Source organism: Cebus imitator, unplaced genomic scaffold (assembly GCF_001604975.1).
Source record: "Cebus imitator isolate Cc_AM_T3 unplaced genomic scaffold, Cebus_imitator-1.0 Scaffold587, whole genome shotgun sequence".
Taxonomy (NCBI): domain Eukaryota; kingdom Metazoa; phylum Chordata; class Mammalia; order Primates; family Cebidae; genus Cebus; species Cebus imitator.
The window spans coordinates 1,004,121-1,020,703 of record NW_016107902.1 but is presented as its reverse complement, the minus strand read 5'-3'; the positions used below and the strand labels follow the sequence as shown (position 1 = coordinate 1,020,703).

Genomic DNA, 16,583 nt, shown 5'->3' with positions numbered 1-16,583 from the left:
AAGATAAAGGGAGCTAAACAAAGCCAAGCCCCATGCAACCAAATTTTAGCAGGCATAATTATAGCCACCAGTTATCTGAGCACACTGGTAGCCTTGGGATTTTTAAGCTGCCCTTACCTATCCCTCTTTGTTGGGTTTTAATATCTTCTAATAACCCCGTCTGTCTCTTCTTACCTTCAACCCATCAAACTCCAGGTGCTCATGCAACCAGAGCCTCAAACATGGCCTCTTTTAACAGAGACTCTTAAATATGCCTTTGAGAGAGTTCTGACTGCCAGCTTTCCCAAACAGCGCCCCCTGTCAGCAGGGAGCAGTTAAGATCAGTCTTCTTCCCTATTCTAATGGCAGTACCTTTTGTTTACCTCTTTAGAAGGGAGAATGATACAGGTAGGAGGCACACAAATGCCTAGGCAGATACGGGAGGGTCCCTGGAGAACCTCTGACCTGTCCAGGACGTTATGCACAGGGCACTTGCTTAAACATGGCCACAGAGAAAAATTCTGTCCATTAACATATGCTCAGTAGGGAAATAAATCAATGTGGAGTGGCTCAGACTAAGGGCCTAGATGTGTAATGGAAAGATGGAGCAGAGCCACCAGAAATTTGTGCTTTATGCCGGGGAAGAGCCTGGCCTCTTCACCTCATGTGTGGTGGCCTGGTATTCAATTTGTGAGGTAAAAACCTGTGGGCAGAACTCCTCTCTTTTCTGAGTACTTTCCTTTCACATAAATTCTGCCCTCCTCAGCCTTCAATGTGTCCACATGCTTAATTTTTCCTGGTCATGAGACAAGAACCTGGATTTAGCTGAACTAAGGAGCAAAAAATCCTGCATTACTAGCATTTCTCCTTATAAGCAATACAATTCTCCTTTACTCTTCTTTTTTCAGCTCTCAGGAAGACTTTCTGAAATTTCTAAACTACAGTTCTCTCTTGCTCAGGAAGCAAAATACTGTTTTATTTTCTTACAGCTCTGAGCCTTAATTCCCTCTATATAAAGTGGTAGATGAAATAAATCATTCAGGCCGGGCACAGTGACTCACACCTGGCACTTTGGGAGGCCGAGTCAGGCAGAAATCACCTGAGGTCAGGAGTTCAAGACCAGTCTAGCCAACATGGCAAAAACCATCTCTATTAAAGTAAAAAAAAAATTAGCCAGGCATGGTGGCATGTGTCTGTTGTCCCAGCTACTCAGGAGGCTGAGACAGAATTGCTTGAACCTGGGAGGCAGAGGTTGCAGTGAGTCAAGATCTCACCACTGCACTCCAACCTGGGTGACAGAGCGAGACTCCATATATGAAAAAAAGGAATCATTCAGAGTTGTTTCAATGTAATAAAAATTGATGTAAAACACTTAACATACCCTTGGGCACATAAAATATAAAATAAATAAAAGGAATAAGTTAAAGGAAGCACTGTCTTTGCCTTAGATGCATTTTTAAGTTATCTCAATTTCCCCCCCTTTTTGTTGACAGTCTTACTCTTCTTCCCGACACCGGAGTGCAATGGCATGAACTTGGCTCACTGCAACTTCTGCCTCCTGGGTTCAAGTGATTCTCTGCCTCAGCCTCCTTAACAGCTGACATAACAGGTGCTCACCACCACACCCAGCTAATTTTTATATTTTTAGTAGTGACAAAGTTTCACCATATTGGCCAGGCTGGTCATGAACTCCTAACCTCAGGTGATCCAGCCTCAGCCTCTCAAAATACTGCAATTACAGGTGTGAGAAACCCTGCCCAGCTAATTTGCCTTTTTACTGGTACAGAAAACTGTAAACTTCATTGCATTTTTCTGAATAAAAACTTCAGGTTTTGTGTGTCTCAAATACTTTGCTATAATTGTTCTATATCAGACGACAGTGACAAATTACCATTTTCATAAGGCAGCAATTCAAAAAATATACAGCTTATTTTGAAAAATAAAAGTCTATTATAGATATAAGAATGAAATAAAAACTTCCTTAGTTCTTAAACTATTTATATAAGTTGACATATTGTTTATTGCTGAAGTTTTACTGACAATGTAAATTTTTTTCTCAAACTTCTTCACTGTGTTCTTCGGAGCAAAATTAATTTATCTCACATTTTCTGGCTTTAGACAGGACTTACAATGTGGTAAAACACAAATCTCTTTTTTTTTTGTTTTTTTTCTGAGACAGGGTCAAAATGGAGTGCAGTGGGCCAATCATAGCTCTCTACAGCCTCAATCTCCCGAGCTCAAGCAATCCTTCCACCTCAGTGTCCCAAGTATCTGAGACCACAGGCTTGTGCCATCACGCCTTGCTATTTTTTTTTTTTAATTTTCTAACTCAGAGCTTTCAATTCATTGAGAAATTTTTCTTCAGTGTGTTTCCTGGTTAACCCATCCCCTTTCTTCTCTTGTTAGTAAAATCTTTTCAAATATCTCCTAAAATTCAATGTTGTCCACACGAATAGACATTTCTGATAAATGGATGATGTCCTCATCTACATACATTTTCCTTAGATCATGACCTACAAGAAAATTTCCAAATTTAGGCATCAGAGTTTCTACTGCTGTCATGTAACAGCCTTAGAAGTGCTTTTTGAAGACTGTGACCTTTAAATACAATGTGATCATTTATATACATATCAATGAAACCATTAATGATAAAATTTCAGTCAGACGTAACTGAATGACTATTCAAAAATTGAATTGCTGTAGGTTCAAACACATCAACGCATATCCATGCACACACACACACACACACACACACACACACACACACAAATGTTCAAAATTTTAAAAACTGCTTTTTAATTTTTTTTCTTCAAGGAGCAGCCACAGACTATTTAGGGAGATAACAGAATTTTTAAAGAATACTGACTGAGGGAGCTGCTCAGATGTTGCTGCCAAATTGGCACAGATTCAAAGCACATTTCTATATGCCTTTCATTATTATTTCTAACCATCTGGATGCTTTGTTTTTAAATCCCTTTTAATACTAAAGAAAAGGCACTAGTATTCATCCAAGCAGATTCAAAGTGAATGAAAATAAATGTCATCATGCTATCATTAATTTCTTTGAGTAGTTTTCAGTTGTGGTTTTCTCATATTCAGCAGCACCCACTCTGTACCTGTTCTAGGTGTTGAGGTAAAGCTGATACTAGAACACAGAAATTTCTTTCCATGGGGGAGCTTATCTTCTAATGAAGGGAATAAGAAAACAGCAACATTAATGTTTTAAATCTACAATGTCTAATTATATTAAGTGTTATAAAAAATAAATAAGAAAGATTTCTGGGGGAAGGTGCTTGCAGTTTCTTAAATCTAATGATCAAGAAATGAGAAGCTATTCCTTGAGTAAAGATTTAAAGGTAATGAGGGAGGCAGCTTTACACCTATTTGAAGAAAGCACATTTCAGGCAGAGAAGACAGCTAGCACAATGGCCCTGAGGTGTAAGGATGGCCCTATTCTAGAGAAATGTACTTAGGACCAGTGAGAAGGAGCAGGAAACTAGAACAGGAATGAAGGACTAGAATGGCAGGAGACAAGGTCAAAGACTCAAGCTGTGGGGATGTGTGGACTAGGGAAGGCTGCACAGGGTATCAGATCATCAAAAGAGAGTTATGGCTTTAACATGAAGCGAATTTTTAGTAGAAAATTCCATGATCTGACTTATATTTTAACAGAACTATATGACTATAAAAATACTTTTTGTATCAGACAAAAGATACCCTATGATCAGTTTTTATGTTTTTCTAACTAGCTTGTATTCACCACTAATTAATAAATGACACCTAAAATACAAAAAATGACACCTAAATCTACAACTATTATAGATAAAGTAACTGTTTGAAACCACAAAGAAATTGCTTTATCTAATCAACAAATGTTGACTGAGTACCTATATTTGTAAAATACTGTGTGCCTCCTGGGCAAAGAACTCTGATGGAATTAGGTAGATAAAAATTTAAATTAAGCAGAGTTGTTTGTTTGTTTGTTTTACAGTTTCTATTTCTATTCTGGATTCTAATTTATAACATTACTTATATTAAATTAAAAAATTGTTATCAAGGCCATTGAGCCAAAGCATATTTATTAAATATGCAACATAGCAATTTTTCTGAGATTTCAAAATATAATTTTTTATATTAAAATTCATTTAGAAAAATTTATATTTTAAATATTGCATTTGCTTATCTTGCGCTACAACTGGCTTATGCTTATCTTGCACTGCAATTGACCATTCATTACTTCAGATTTCAGAGAGTTCCTTGGTAGTCCCCTAAAGCTGGCTTGTAAATACTTCCTTTGAAAAGAAAGAGCGCAAAGTGTGAAAACCTTGAATTTTAATTTTTAAATTAGTTTTGGCAAATGAAAAATATTTTACCACTTCAGAAGCACATACTCCATTAACTCTAGCTACCTAAGAATAGAATTTATGAAGACTCCGTAGAAACACAATTAGAAATGCATTTTTTAGTAAAAAATAGGAAATGGCAAGAAAGAAAATGCTACTACATTCTAGTAATTACAAAATGCAAATCATGGATTGGAAAAATTTTAAGCAGAATATTTTTACTATGATTTTTAATATGTTTTGTAATCAAGGATCTATAGCTAACTGTTTTATACTTTAGCTAAAATCTATTTTAGTCTAATGTGACACTGTCTTGTCACACCAGACAGTTTTCGGTGTTGTCACTAGGACAGGAGTGAGTGTTACTGAAACACACATATAACTCCTCTAACGTTATTTTCTCCTTGAAAAGTAAAACCCAATAAAAGTGTCTTGAACACCTTTGTATATATAATTTCAATTAATAAGGTTAATTTTTAATTAGTCCTTACTTGTATGTTCACTTTTAAAGAAAGTCTCCACAGGGGGAGTTTATAATGCACACATATGGGCAGGCAGATTCCATGCAAAACTTCTCTTTCCTGAAGGGCTATATGATCCAACACGACTTTGCATCACTAAGCGTAAGACACAGTCTTTTACATTATAGGTCCTCATTATGTAACACCTTCCAAATGTCAGTATGTTTCAGGAACTGCACTAAGTATGTTACATGTATGCTATCATTTAATCAACACAATACCTATAGACAAAGAAACTGAGGCTCAGAAGAGCTCATTGAATTGCCCAACACCAAAAGCTTCTGACACTGAAGACATACATATTTCTAACTTCAATGTGCGTTATAATTTTACAGACAGATTTTGCAATATTGAACAAGGTAATTTGCCACGGGTTTTTCAGTATTAGATGCATTTTTTTTTTTTTACTGGCGTGTCAAATTGTTCTGCCATTTCAAAAAAAAGATATACACAAATAAGGTATAACAATTAAAAGTAAAGGTATGATTATTCAGCTGCCCACTCTTGAAAACCCTGTGTAGACTGTAACTGTTTATGTACCCTTTGACATTCAAAATATAACCTATGACTTTTCATTGTACATATGAAATATGTTCAAATCTGCCTGCACCCCATCTCCATTCTGATGCCCAGTGTCATCTCAATGTTCTTACTTGATTGTACTTCTCCCATAACTCATCTGTGGTCTTCTCTTCTACCCAAGTCCATGGCCCACATTGCTTCTGGAGATATTGTTCTAAATTGGGAATTTAACTTATTCACCTAAAAATACGATATCTTTAACCTATAAAAATTAAAATTCTTAGACATTCTAAGTCTTTTTACCAAAATGTCTAGATTTGTATTCCTTTAGCACCCTGCAGTGCTCTTTTGCTCAAAAAAATTATTTTTTTTTTTTTTTTTTTTTTTTTCCAGACAGAGTCTCATTCTGTTGCCCAGGCTGGAATGCAGTGGTGTGATCTCAGCTCACTGCAACCTCCACCTCCAGGGTTCAAGTGATTCTCCCATTTCAGCCTCCCAAGTATCTGGGATTATGGGCACCCGCCACCACACCCAGCTAATTTTTGTATTTTTAGTAGATATGGTGTTTCACTGTGTTGGCCAGGCTGGTCTTAACTCCTAACCCTCAAGTGATCTGCCTGCCTTGGCATCCCCAAGTGCTGGGAATACAGGTGTGAGCCACCACGCTTGGCCAAAAAAGCTATTTCTAATAACGAAAAAAAGAAAAAGTAAAAACAACAGATAAACCCTAAAAATAAAAGTTACATGTGACAGAGTAATGTTGGTTTTCACTTATACTTGGAAAAGTACAAAAAGACCACCTAAAAATGCCAGCATTATTTTTTCATTAACGTAGTTTATAATTTTTATATCAATTGTTTAGAAAATGTTATCAAAAAAATCAAAGAACATGCTACAATGTGAATTTGAAATACCACTTTTCAAAGTTGGCTTTTATTATCAAACTAAGGAGAGTTAATTGTATGTTTATTTCCCAAACATATTTATATTTGATTTCAAAACTTGTTTGTAAAGACAGCAGTTGATCGCAACTGGTATAATTGTATTTTATAGTTGTAGGTGGATTTTATAAGAAGAGGAACATCACTGAAACTATATTGATAGCAATGGTGAAGAGAAGCAGAAATACTGGTTAACATGCTACTTCTGTTCCTTGCTAACTAAAGATCCTAGCACCACACAGTTGTAGCAAGGGAGCAACACAAAAGACAATAGCTCTGCCACCAGGACAGCACTCAGGAGTATGGCCAGGCTTGGCAGAAGCAGCAAATTACATGTCATGTCCCCTACTTCTACCACGTGGTGGAAGGAAATTATTTTTGAGTGCAAACAACATCAGAGTTATAGTTCCTCAATTTAAAATGAGAAAACGAGGTCCTGAGAAAATAAAGGAAACAGAATTTGTTGGTGGTATGTTTCCAGCAGTCTCAGTCTTATGTTTGACAGGGACTCTGGAACTTTTCTATGAAATCACATTGGTCACTAAAGTATGACCACAGTCACTGTCTCTAAACATTAATGGAACACCTGTTATATGCAAGACACAGAACTAGTTATTGTACATATACTTTAGAATCTAACTCTTTTAACAGTCCAATAAAGCTGATACTCTTTTCATTTTATAGGTGAACAAGCTGAAGAAAGAAAACTTGTCCAAGGCCCATTAACATGAACTCAGTTCAGTCAGACTCCTCAGACCAGGTTTTCTCTCTTAGACTTTACTTATGCTTTCCAACATGAAAGGGTTGAATTTGGTTCTAGAAGGATAATTACAGCTCACAGTAAAAAGGTTTTTATATCATTGTTAATAATTATATCAGTGTCATTATCTTTGTTAAAGACATTTAAAATATTACTTTAGGCAGCAACACTACGAAAGGTAGGTTTTGAATCCCCTGGTTCCTTATTAAGGGGTAAAAGCATATCGTCTGATGGTAAAGGGTATACACATTAAGGGAGACTACAATACAGAGTACCAAGTGCAAAAGTAAAGCAAGCCATGTGGAGCTATGTAAGCGTAACTCAGCCTCAGTCCAAGGAACATCTACTGACAAGAAACATATATGGAGAAAATTCTACACTCAGAGAACGCTGATAGACAAAGAGCACACATAGAGCATTAACATGTGCAGGCTTTCCATTCCTTCCCCCATTGACTACCCTCCGTTTTGTCAAGTCTTTCTATTCTGTAACTGAAATTGCTTGCCTGCTAAGCCCTTGCACATGGAACAAAGATTGGGCAAGGAAAAGGAAGGACAAAACTCATTCTACTGACCCCTAAAAAAGCTAGAGCTTATTTTGACATCAGTTTCAGACAGCCTCTAGTTAGGATGCAGGTTGTGCAAAAGGGTGCATTTGTTGGGTGCTCAGTAAAAACCATTTAATAGCCAAGTCCTGAAAATGCAGATGTTCTTGAAAATGATCATTTACTCCAAGGGATTGCCTCTTAAGTATCATAAAGCCCATGGCATCCATATTTGGGGAAACAATTTTCCAGAAAAGTCAGAGATGAAATCAGGAAAAGGCCATCCTCTGAAATGGAGGCTAGTAAATGTTGCCAAAGTCAATGAGTTGCCGTGTTAGCAGTGACTCATTATAGGAGATTGTAATATATAGGAACTGTATATTATAATCCACTGGTATCATTCCGATGTTATAATTGTAGTTTGTGTGATGGACATAAAATTATAGTGGCTGTTGACATTAAAACTATCAAACAACTTAAGAATAAGAAGATAGTACATATGCAAGACTGCCCAAAGGAGACAATATTATAGTTTTAGACAACTCATGCATTTTAGTAAGAAATATTTCTGAAGTGGTGAAGGCTACTAATATAGCTACTCTAGTGTGATTAAAAATATCCATTTAGAGCACCTTAAAATGTGTTGTAATTTTTTGCATCCAATTGAACTACTGACTTAAAACTTGGTTTACAAAACAGATTTTCGGGGAGAGTGGCTGAAGCAACAGATTGAATAAACTTCCCAGTAGGGCAACATCAACAATTTTTGGGTTATATTTTCCCTACAGTTTCTATCGCAACACTGCAGACAAAACAAAACAAAACAAAAAAAGGCCTTATCACCGCATTTTAAATGTAATTTTTAAATTTCCCCTTGTAAATTAATAAATTAAGACTTTTACTAAATAAATTATAACAGCATAGCCTGATATACCTTGGTGAAATTAGAAAAATAAATTCTAGAGTCTACAAAACTGAAGGCCACACTTGAGACCTAGCTCCTATTAGGGTACCAAATCCTTTGACTGATTAAAACGATTTAAAAATTTTGTTACATCCAACTCAATTATAACTTATCAGTATTACAGGCAATCTTGTACACTATAGAAATCTTATTGGTACAGAAGTATAGTTCAGTGATATGGATGAGAAATTCATAAATCATATAAGAATAAAGAAAGAAAAGACAGACTTTAATAGAAAAGAAAATGTCTTACTTGGTTAAGAATGTCTTGTTTCTGTGCATGCAAGGAAAGAAAGAATACATGTGTTAATGTAAGATAATTTACACTCATTATCTCATATCTCTGATTATTTAGCTAAAAGTTCAAGTTTCCAGGTTGATTTTCAAACATACCCTAGATCCACAGGTCTCAAAATGTGGTTTTGAAACAGTGGCAGCAACAGAAGCTGGGAAACTGACAGAAATGCAAATTCTTGAGCCCCCGCCCCAAACACACTGAATCAAAAACTGCAGGGAGAAGTGGAGCCAGGCAGAAATCCATGTTTTTGTGTGCTCAGTGGATTCTGAGATACACCAACATTTGAGAATCAATGACTAGATCCATCTTTGTATATAACAAACAAACTCTTCTGACATTAAATATAATGTAACACATACAATATGATTAAAATCTTTTAGAGGATTAATAGAAATGTAACCATGTATATAAAGGTATATTAGATTTTGTATGTATTTCAAATTCCTAAGCTTTCCTTCTATTAGCATAACATACCTAGCGTCTCTCCATACTTTTAAAGATTAAAATATATTTATAAATACTTCTGCCACTTTCTTCCCATTTCTCAGCTGTAAGTTGAACAATTTGGAATTGAACTTGAAGTCCAAGACCAAAAGAAAATAAATGCATGCAATGCTAAACTGGCTCCTCCTTTTACTACCAAATTCTACTGCTCTCAGGAGACTATTTATATTACCTGACTATGTTCTACTGTGAATACTCTCTCATTGAGACTGGATCTCTGCTACAAACTAGCTGTAATAATATTCTTAACATTATATTATTTACACAAGAGTAGGTGGAGCCTAATAAGACTCTCTTACCTCGTTAAGCATGGGCCATTAATATGTATGTGTAGTGGGAAGTGCCACATTCAGTACAAAAGCAATGTCTTCCCATGCCTTCCCCTAACTTTTCTCCTTCCTATCTAAAAGGACATTCTTTACTCCTATGATTTGGCCAAAGAAGTGGAGAGCACAGGGCATTAACCTTAAACTGGGATTCTAGTCAATTAGGTTTTCGTTGTGGTTACTGTCATGAGCTAGCTCGTGAGTCTTGAAAAAATCATTTCACTTTTCTTAAAATAGTTTATTTAACAACTTTGTAATTTTATTAGTTTGGGAATCTCAAGGCCTTTTAAAGGTTTTCATGCCGGGCGCGGTGGCTCAAGCCTGTAATCCCAGCACTTTGGGAGGCCGAGGCGGGTGGATCACGAGGTCAAGAGATCGAGACCATCCTGGTCAACATGGTGAAACCCCGTCTCTACTAAAAATAAAAAAAAAAAAAAATTAGCTGGGCATGGTGGCGCGTGCCTGTAATCCCAGGTACTCGGGAGGCTGAGGCAGGAGAACTGCCTGAACCCAGGAGGCGGAGGTTGCGGTGAGCCAAGATCGCACCATTGCACTCCAGCCTGGGTAACAAGAGCGAAACTCCGTCCAAAAAAATCAAAACAAACAAAAAAAAAACAAAACAAAAAAAAAAGGTTTTCATTCCTACAGAATCTTTAAGGCTATTGTTTATATTAATCTTATTCATTTCTTCAAGGAATAATTATCAAATTATCTTTAAAAGATAGGTATGAAAAGTAAATGATTCATTCATACATATATCCATAACATTTTTTTCTCTATTAAAATAGACTTCAACATGTCACATCTTTTTGGGTTAAATTTTTAACTACAGCACTTTAAAAATTCAGTAATTCAAGTGAATTACAAACAAAATAGTACATCTACCATTTACACAGCTTTACATTATAGGAGGATAAGCAATTTAACAGATATTCTCTTTGAAATTACATTTTATATATAAGCCATGTTCCTTTTAGAGAACAATGGAATAATTATTCATTTCAAATTCAGGCTGGATTACTCACTTGTCTAATTTGTCTTGTATAATTGAGCATCTTTAACTTGTCATCAGTGCAGACAACTTTGGGATCAAGGTGACCAGTCAATGGAAAGTGATAACTTCACATGTGAATTGACATTAGGAATTCTGTCATATTGTAAAAGTAATTTTTTATAAATTGAAAGATCATCTATTGAAGAGAAACTTAAGGGCATAAAGAATTATTTCTCATCATTGAATATTCTCCATTAGTTTTTGATTGGCTTTCAGAAGATACGTACTAGCTTTTAAAATGATTATATAAACCTCAAAATTTTCTTCTGAAGGAAAAATTTTATCAGGATTAATTAAGATCACACAGTGGTTTAGCTCTTAATTAAGAATTGTTCTTGGGTTATAATGAGATCTAATTTTTTGTTTTTCAACTGTTTATTATTTTAATGACACATTTCAACAATAGATCTGTACATTATGAAATATATTCCATTGTTGAAAAGGGTGATATGTGTGTCTAATAATGAATCTAATAACTACCTTAATAGATGCAGCATATAGAGACTGGTAATTCTCATGAAATATAAAACAGCAAGACTAAGTCTTGAGAGTCCTATAAATAAGAAATAATTGAAGAAAAAAGGCTGCTTTGCAAACAAGATCACTTAACTGAGTTTGTAGCCAGAAGCTACCATTAGGGAGGAAAAAACAGGTTTTATCTCTGTATATAGATTAGATAAGCATGCAAGTTTTCAGGTATTGCTGTGAATATAAATATTAATTACAATTTTTGTGTCATAGGAATTCAGTGTTATAATTCATCTTTACTTTTTCAACTCTTCTTTCTTAGACTTTGAGATTCTCATTTCTATAGGTTCAGCTGTTAACTTTTTTTCTCCACCTCTATGACATCTAGGAAAATAAAATATGAGGGAAGTGTAGGTTAGACAGCTATTTTTTTTTTTAACAGAGAAAAATGGGAACGGTTTTAAATAGTATTTATATTCTCCATCATTTATAGGCACCAAATATTAATTTTATTTTTTAAGAGTAATTTCTAGGCTAAAGAGTTTTAAAAGTTACAGTAATGTACCAGAATGTAGAGAGAATAAGAAAATTTGACATGAAAAATAGCTAAATATGAGAAATACAGATAGAAAATTTCAAAACAATTTGAATATCTTGAGGGTTATGATAGCTAAAATTAAGTTCTATAAATCCCTGGGAAGTACAATATTAAAAGATAACTAAGAAGTGTGTTCTCGCAAGCATACAGAAACAAAACAATAACAAAAAACAGGTCACATTTTAGTAAGAAAACAAATCTTTCTAGTTAATACATCCAGACAAAAGAGTCTTTTGTAAAGAGACATTCAGTTTTTGATCCAAAGCAATGTAAATGGTACTTGCTGAAGCTACAAATAAACTAACAGTAATAATGATCAAACATTTAAAGTGTAACATCTCTCAACTAATATTAAATAGAAGGTAATTTAACAAATAATTAGGAAGGAAAAGACATTCATTCAAGCATGGTGTTCAAAAGAAATTCACAAGACATGAAAAGTTTTAATAAAATAATTTCAAGAAATCTTAAACTTACTGGTAAAAGGTAAAATATAAGATTAAAAAATTCTTCCCTTTTTGTACAAGTTGGCTCCTTAAGGTGACAGACCAGGTATAAGCAACACAAAATCCTTGTTTGGTCAAGGAAATAATTGCCTGAAAGGAGTAACTCCCTACCCCTACACCAATATTCACTGATGGTTGAAATTTGTGGGTCATAGACTGAAAGCCAGGCATACCCTTTCTCTCTTTTGTCCAATACTATTTCCTGACTTCTGGGAAAAGAACCCAACACTATACTTAAATGATGCATATTATTTCAAGCATACAATATAGAAGAGTTATCTGAATGAAAAATGTAGTACAACATTTAACATATCTTCTAGAAAACCACTGCATTATAAAATTCATTTTGTTTAGGTCATGGTATATGGTAAATGATTTATGGTGAGCATATAGATATATATACACACACACATACACATACATATACATATATCTGCATCATACATATATAATGTATATGTGTACATATACATATAACTGTATCATACATATATAATGTATATGTGTACATATACATACACACACATACATTTTTCCAAGAATTTTTCACTAAGAAGTACCCTTTTCTAAGCATATATATGAAACTAATATAAAGAAAAAGAAGTTTTACCCCTTCAGGATTATACTTTGCAAGCACACCATTACCATGGAATTCTTCAAGAACATCCTTTAATTTCTTTGTAGAATCTATAAAAAACAGAAAACACACAAATTGTTTATATGCACATACTATGGTGTTTAGCCCAGTCCAGAAACAGAAGCCACTTAAAATGCAAATAAGCATCAGCAGAAACTAAATTTAAAAACCAACATAAAATGTCTCTTGCCATTTTTGAGAGGCTATTTAATTGGAAAAGAAATTACAAAGAAACAAAAAGATCACTGCATTAAATAGAAACAATACTGCTGGATAAGAAAAATAAAATCTGTAGCTAAGCCTCAATGGTGAATCCATTTAGAGGGAAGTTGTAGATTTTAGTATGTTGTAGATATTTTTTAAGGAGAATTTTCTCCATACATAAAGCACAACTAAATTAAAGCTTACTTTAGTAATTAAAGCCTTAGTAAGCTTTAATTCAGTTATGTTACATATCTTACCTTCTATATGCATTATGAATAACACTTCAGTTTTGTTATATATAAATTAAAGCTTACTTTAATTCAATGAAGAAACAAAGCTTAGACATGTTACCAAAAGAATTATAAATTATTTTCTTCAAAAGTACTATTATTTTTAAACCTTTTATATTATTAGTTGGTACAAAAATTTTAAGTTAACGTCATAAAAGAATTATCAGTATTATTACAGTTAAATACATTAAGATAACATATATTCACCCAGTCTACTAAAATAATGCTCATTATCCTTACTGAAATATAATTTTTGATTGAGAAATCTCAAAATTACAATGCATTTTAAAGTTAGAAGGAAATAATAGCTAACAAATATCGATAAATCATCTAAATGTTTAATCCTTTGAATAATAATAAAAAAACTTTGAAATTAAAATGTAGAAAATAAGCAGATTTTCCAGTTTTCTTTTATGGAACAGAGCATGGACAATTGTTTGCTACCATTTGGATATAATTCTTTTTAACTTTTCCTAAGAGTTAGTTATATTTTGACTACCACAACATATATCCCAGTTCCAGAAAACTAATTTACAAATGAACTTTTGATGCACACGAATGTTCATTGCAGCACTGTTTACAATAGCAAAGACCTGGAACCAACCCAAATGCCCATCGATGATAGACTGGACAGGGAAAATGTAGCACATATACACCATGGAATATTATGCAGCCAGCAAAAACGAAGGGTTTGTGTCCTTTGTAGGGAAATGGATGAACCTGGAAACCATCATTCTCAGCAAACTGACACAAGAGCAGAAAATCAAACACTGCATGTTCTCACTCATAGGCGGGTGTTGAACAATGAGAACACATGGACACAGGGAGGGGAGCACTACACACTGGGGTCTGTTAGGGGGAAATAGGGGAGGGACAGTGGGGTTGGGGAGAGATAGCATGGGGAGAAATGCCAAATATAGGTGATGGGGAGGAAGGCAGCAAATCACACTGCCACGTGTGTACCTATGCAACAATCTTGCATGTCCTTCACATGTATCCCAAAACCTAAAATGCAATAAAGTTTAAAAAAATAAAAAATAAAATAAAATAAACAGATGCTGAATTGTGAAAACAAACAAACAAACAAAAAAAAAAACAAATGAACTTTTGAAACATCCTACTAGAAACTCTCATACATGCCTATTGAATACATAATACCTATAGTTTATGAATTGTACTTTCACTTGGAATGTACAATTTCCTTTCCTTATATTGTAATTTCTGTTGGTTTGTGTATGTACATGAAACAGTATTTTTTTTTTTTTTTAGATGGTGTTCCACTCTTTTCGCCCAGGCTGGGGTGCAATGGCACGGTCTCAGCTCACTGAAACTTCTGCCTCCTGGGTTCAGTTGATTCTCCTCCGGAAGCCTCCCACGCAGCAGGGATTACAGGCACCCACCACCAAGCCTGGCTAATTTTTATAATTTTAGGAGAGACAGGGTTTCACCATGCTGGCCAGACTGGTCTTGGACTCCTCACCTCAGGTGATCTGGCTGCCTCGGCCTCGCGAAGCGCTGGGATTACAGGCGTGAGCCACCACGCCCAGCCTGTGACACACTATTTTTAAGTGTGATAAAAGTCATGCTGCATAAAACTTACTACATTAACAATTTCCAAGTGTACAATTCAGTAATATTTAGCATATTCATGACATTATGTAATCATTACCACTATTTAATTCCATAATGCTTTTATCACCCTGAAAAGAAACCTTAGACCCATTAAACAGTCACTCTGTATTTTCTCCCGTCTAATCTCTGGCTATCATTAATCTATTTTCTGTGTCTCAATATTTGCCTATTCTGGAAATTTCATGTAAGTGGAATCATATAATAGGTTTCCTTTGAGTCTGACTTGTTTCACTTAGCTTAGTGTTTTCCGGGTTCTTCCATGTTATAGCGTGAATCAGTACTTTACTCCTTTTTATAGCAGAATAATATTCCATTGTAATGAATATACTACATTTAAAAAACCTATTTATCAGCTGGTGTACATTCAGCATGTTATCAGGCTTTGGCTGTCATGAATGCTGCTATGAACATTCAAGTGCTTTTGTATAAACATTTGTTTTAATTCTCTTGGCTATATGCCTGGGAATAAAATTGCCAGGTCATTCATTAACTATATGTTTAATGTTTTGGGGAACTGCCAAATTGATTTTCACAGCAGCTGTACCATTTTACCTTCCCATCAGTAAGGTAGAAGGGATTCAGTCTCTCCATATCCTTCCTGACACTTGTTATTTTCTCGCCATTTCTTCGTTATAGCCATCCTAGTGGATGTGAAACGATTTGATTCACATCTGATTAGTCATTTGCTAATGACCAACAATGTTGAGCAACTTTTTATATGCATATTGGCCAACTTGTATATTCTTTGATGAAATGTTTATTCAAGTTCTTTGACCATTTTTTAATTGGACTTTTAGTCTTTTTGTTGTGGACATCCTCTGGGGTGTGTGTGTGTGTGCACACGTACATTTGCTTGTTGCCTATACAGCTTCCTTGGTATTTCTTTTTTGGTGTATAATTTGCTGGCATCTTCCATATTGTGATCACAGTTAATTTTTTTATGTCATATCCCTTGCTAGATTGAAGGTTGTTCTGGGGAAGAAAATGTGTGTTTTCATTTTTGCACACCTTTCAACTTTATCACAAAGCTGAAACAATAGAATCGCAATAAACATTAAGATTAAATTAATCAGAGCTATTCCTCAATGGCAACAAATTACAGTAATTGCTTCAATATGAACTTTGTTTGAAACTTACAGGGCAGAGATCAAATTGTGTATTTAAAAGAGACATGAAGCTGATGATCCCTTATTCTCAAATCCTTCTTTGTGGATAATAAGGCACTACTCTAAGTTAGCAGAACCGTTTTCACTTCTTTTTACTCTTTAATTGTAGATGCAACCCATATACACATATATACAGATGCATATACATTCTGGAATATCATAGCTCAATAGACTATGTATATTTCAACCATATCTTAGGCCAATGATACAATTGTAGATGCAACCCATATACACACATACACAGATGTATGATACAATTGTATTTGCAACTGTAAATGCAATTGTATCATACATCTGTGTATGTGTGTATATGGGTTGTATCTACA

The 16,583-nt window shown here is 34.7% G+C and overlaps 1 protein-coding gene across 4 annotated transcripts in view; it reads right to left on the bottom strand.

The window, feature by feature from the left end:
* LOC108294546 (diacylglycerol kinase beta-like) overlaps positions 1–16,583 on the bottom strand; it is a 191,096-nt gene that overhangs the window by 27,547 nt on the left and 146,966 nt on the right. For 3 of the 4 annotated variants that reach the window (XM_017516429.2, XM_037734210.1, XM_017516430.2), the window contains exons 3-4: positions 12,939–13,015; positions 8,828–8,848 (exon numbers count right to left, since the gene is read on the bottom strand). In XM_017516429.2, coding sequence (XP_017371918.1) covers positions 8,828–8,848; positions 12,939–13,015 — 98 coding nt within the window. The remainder of the gene's footprint in view (positions 1–8,827; positions 8,849–12,938; positions 13,016–16,583) is intronic. The other variant, XM_037734211.1, reaches the window with a different exon arrangement.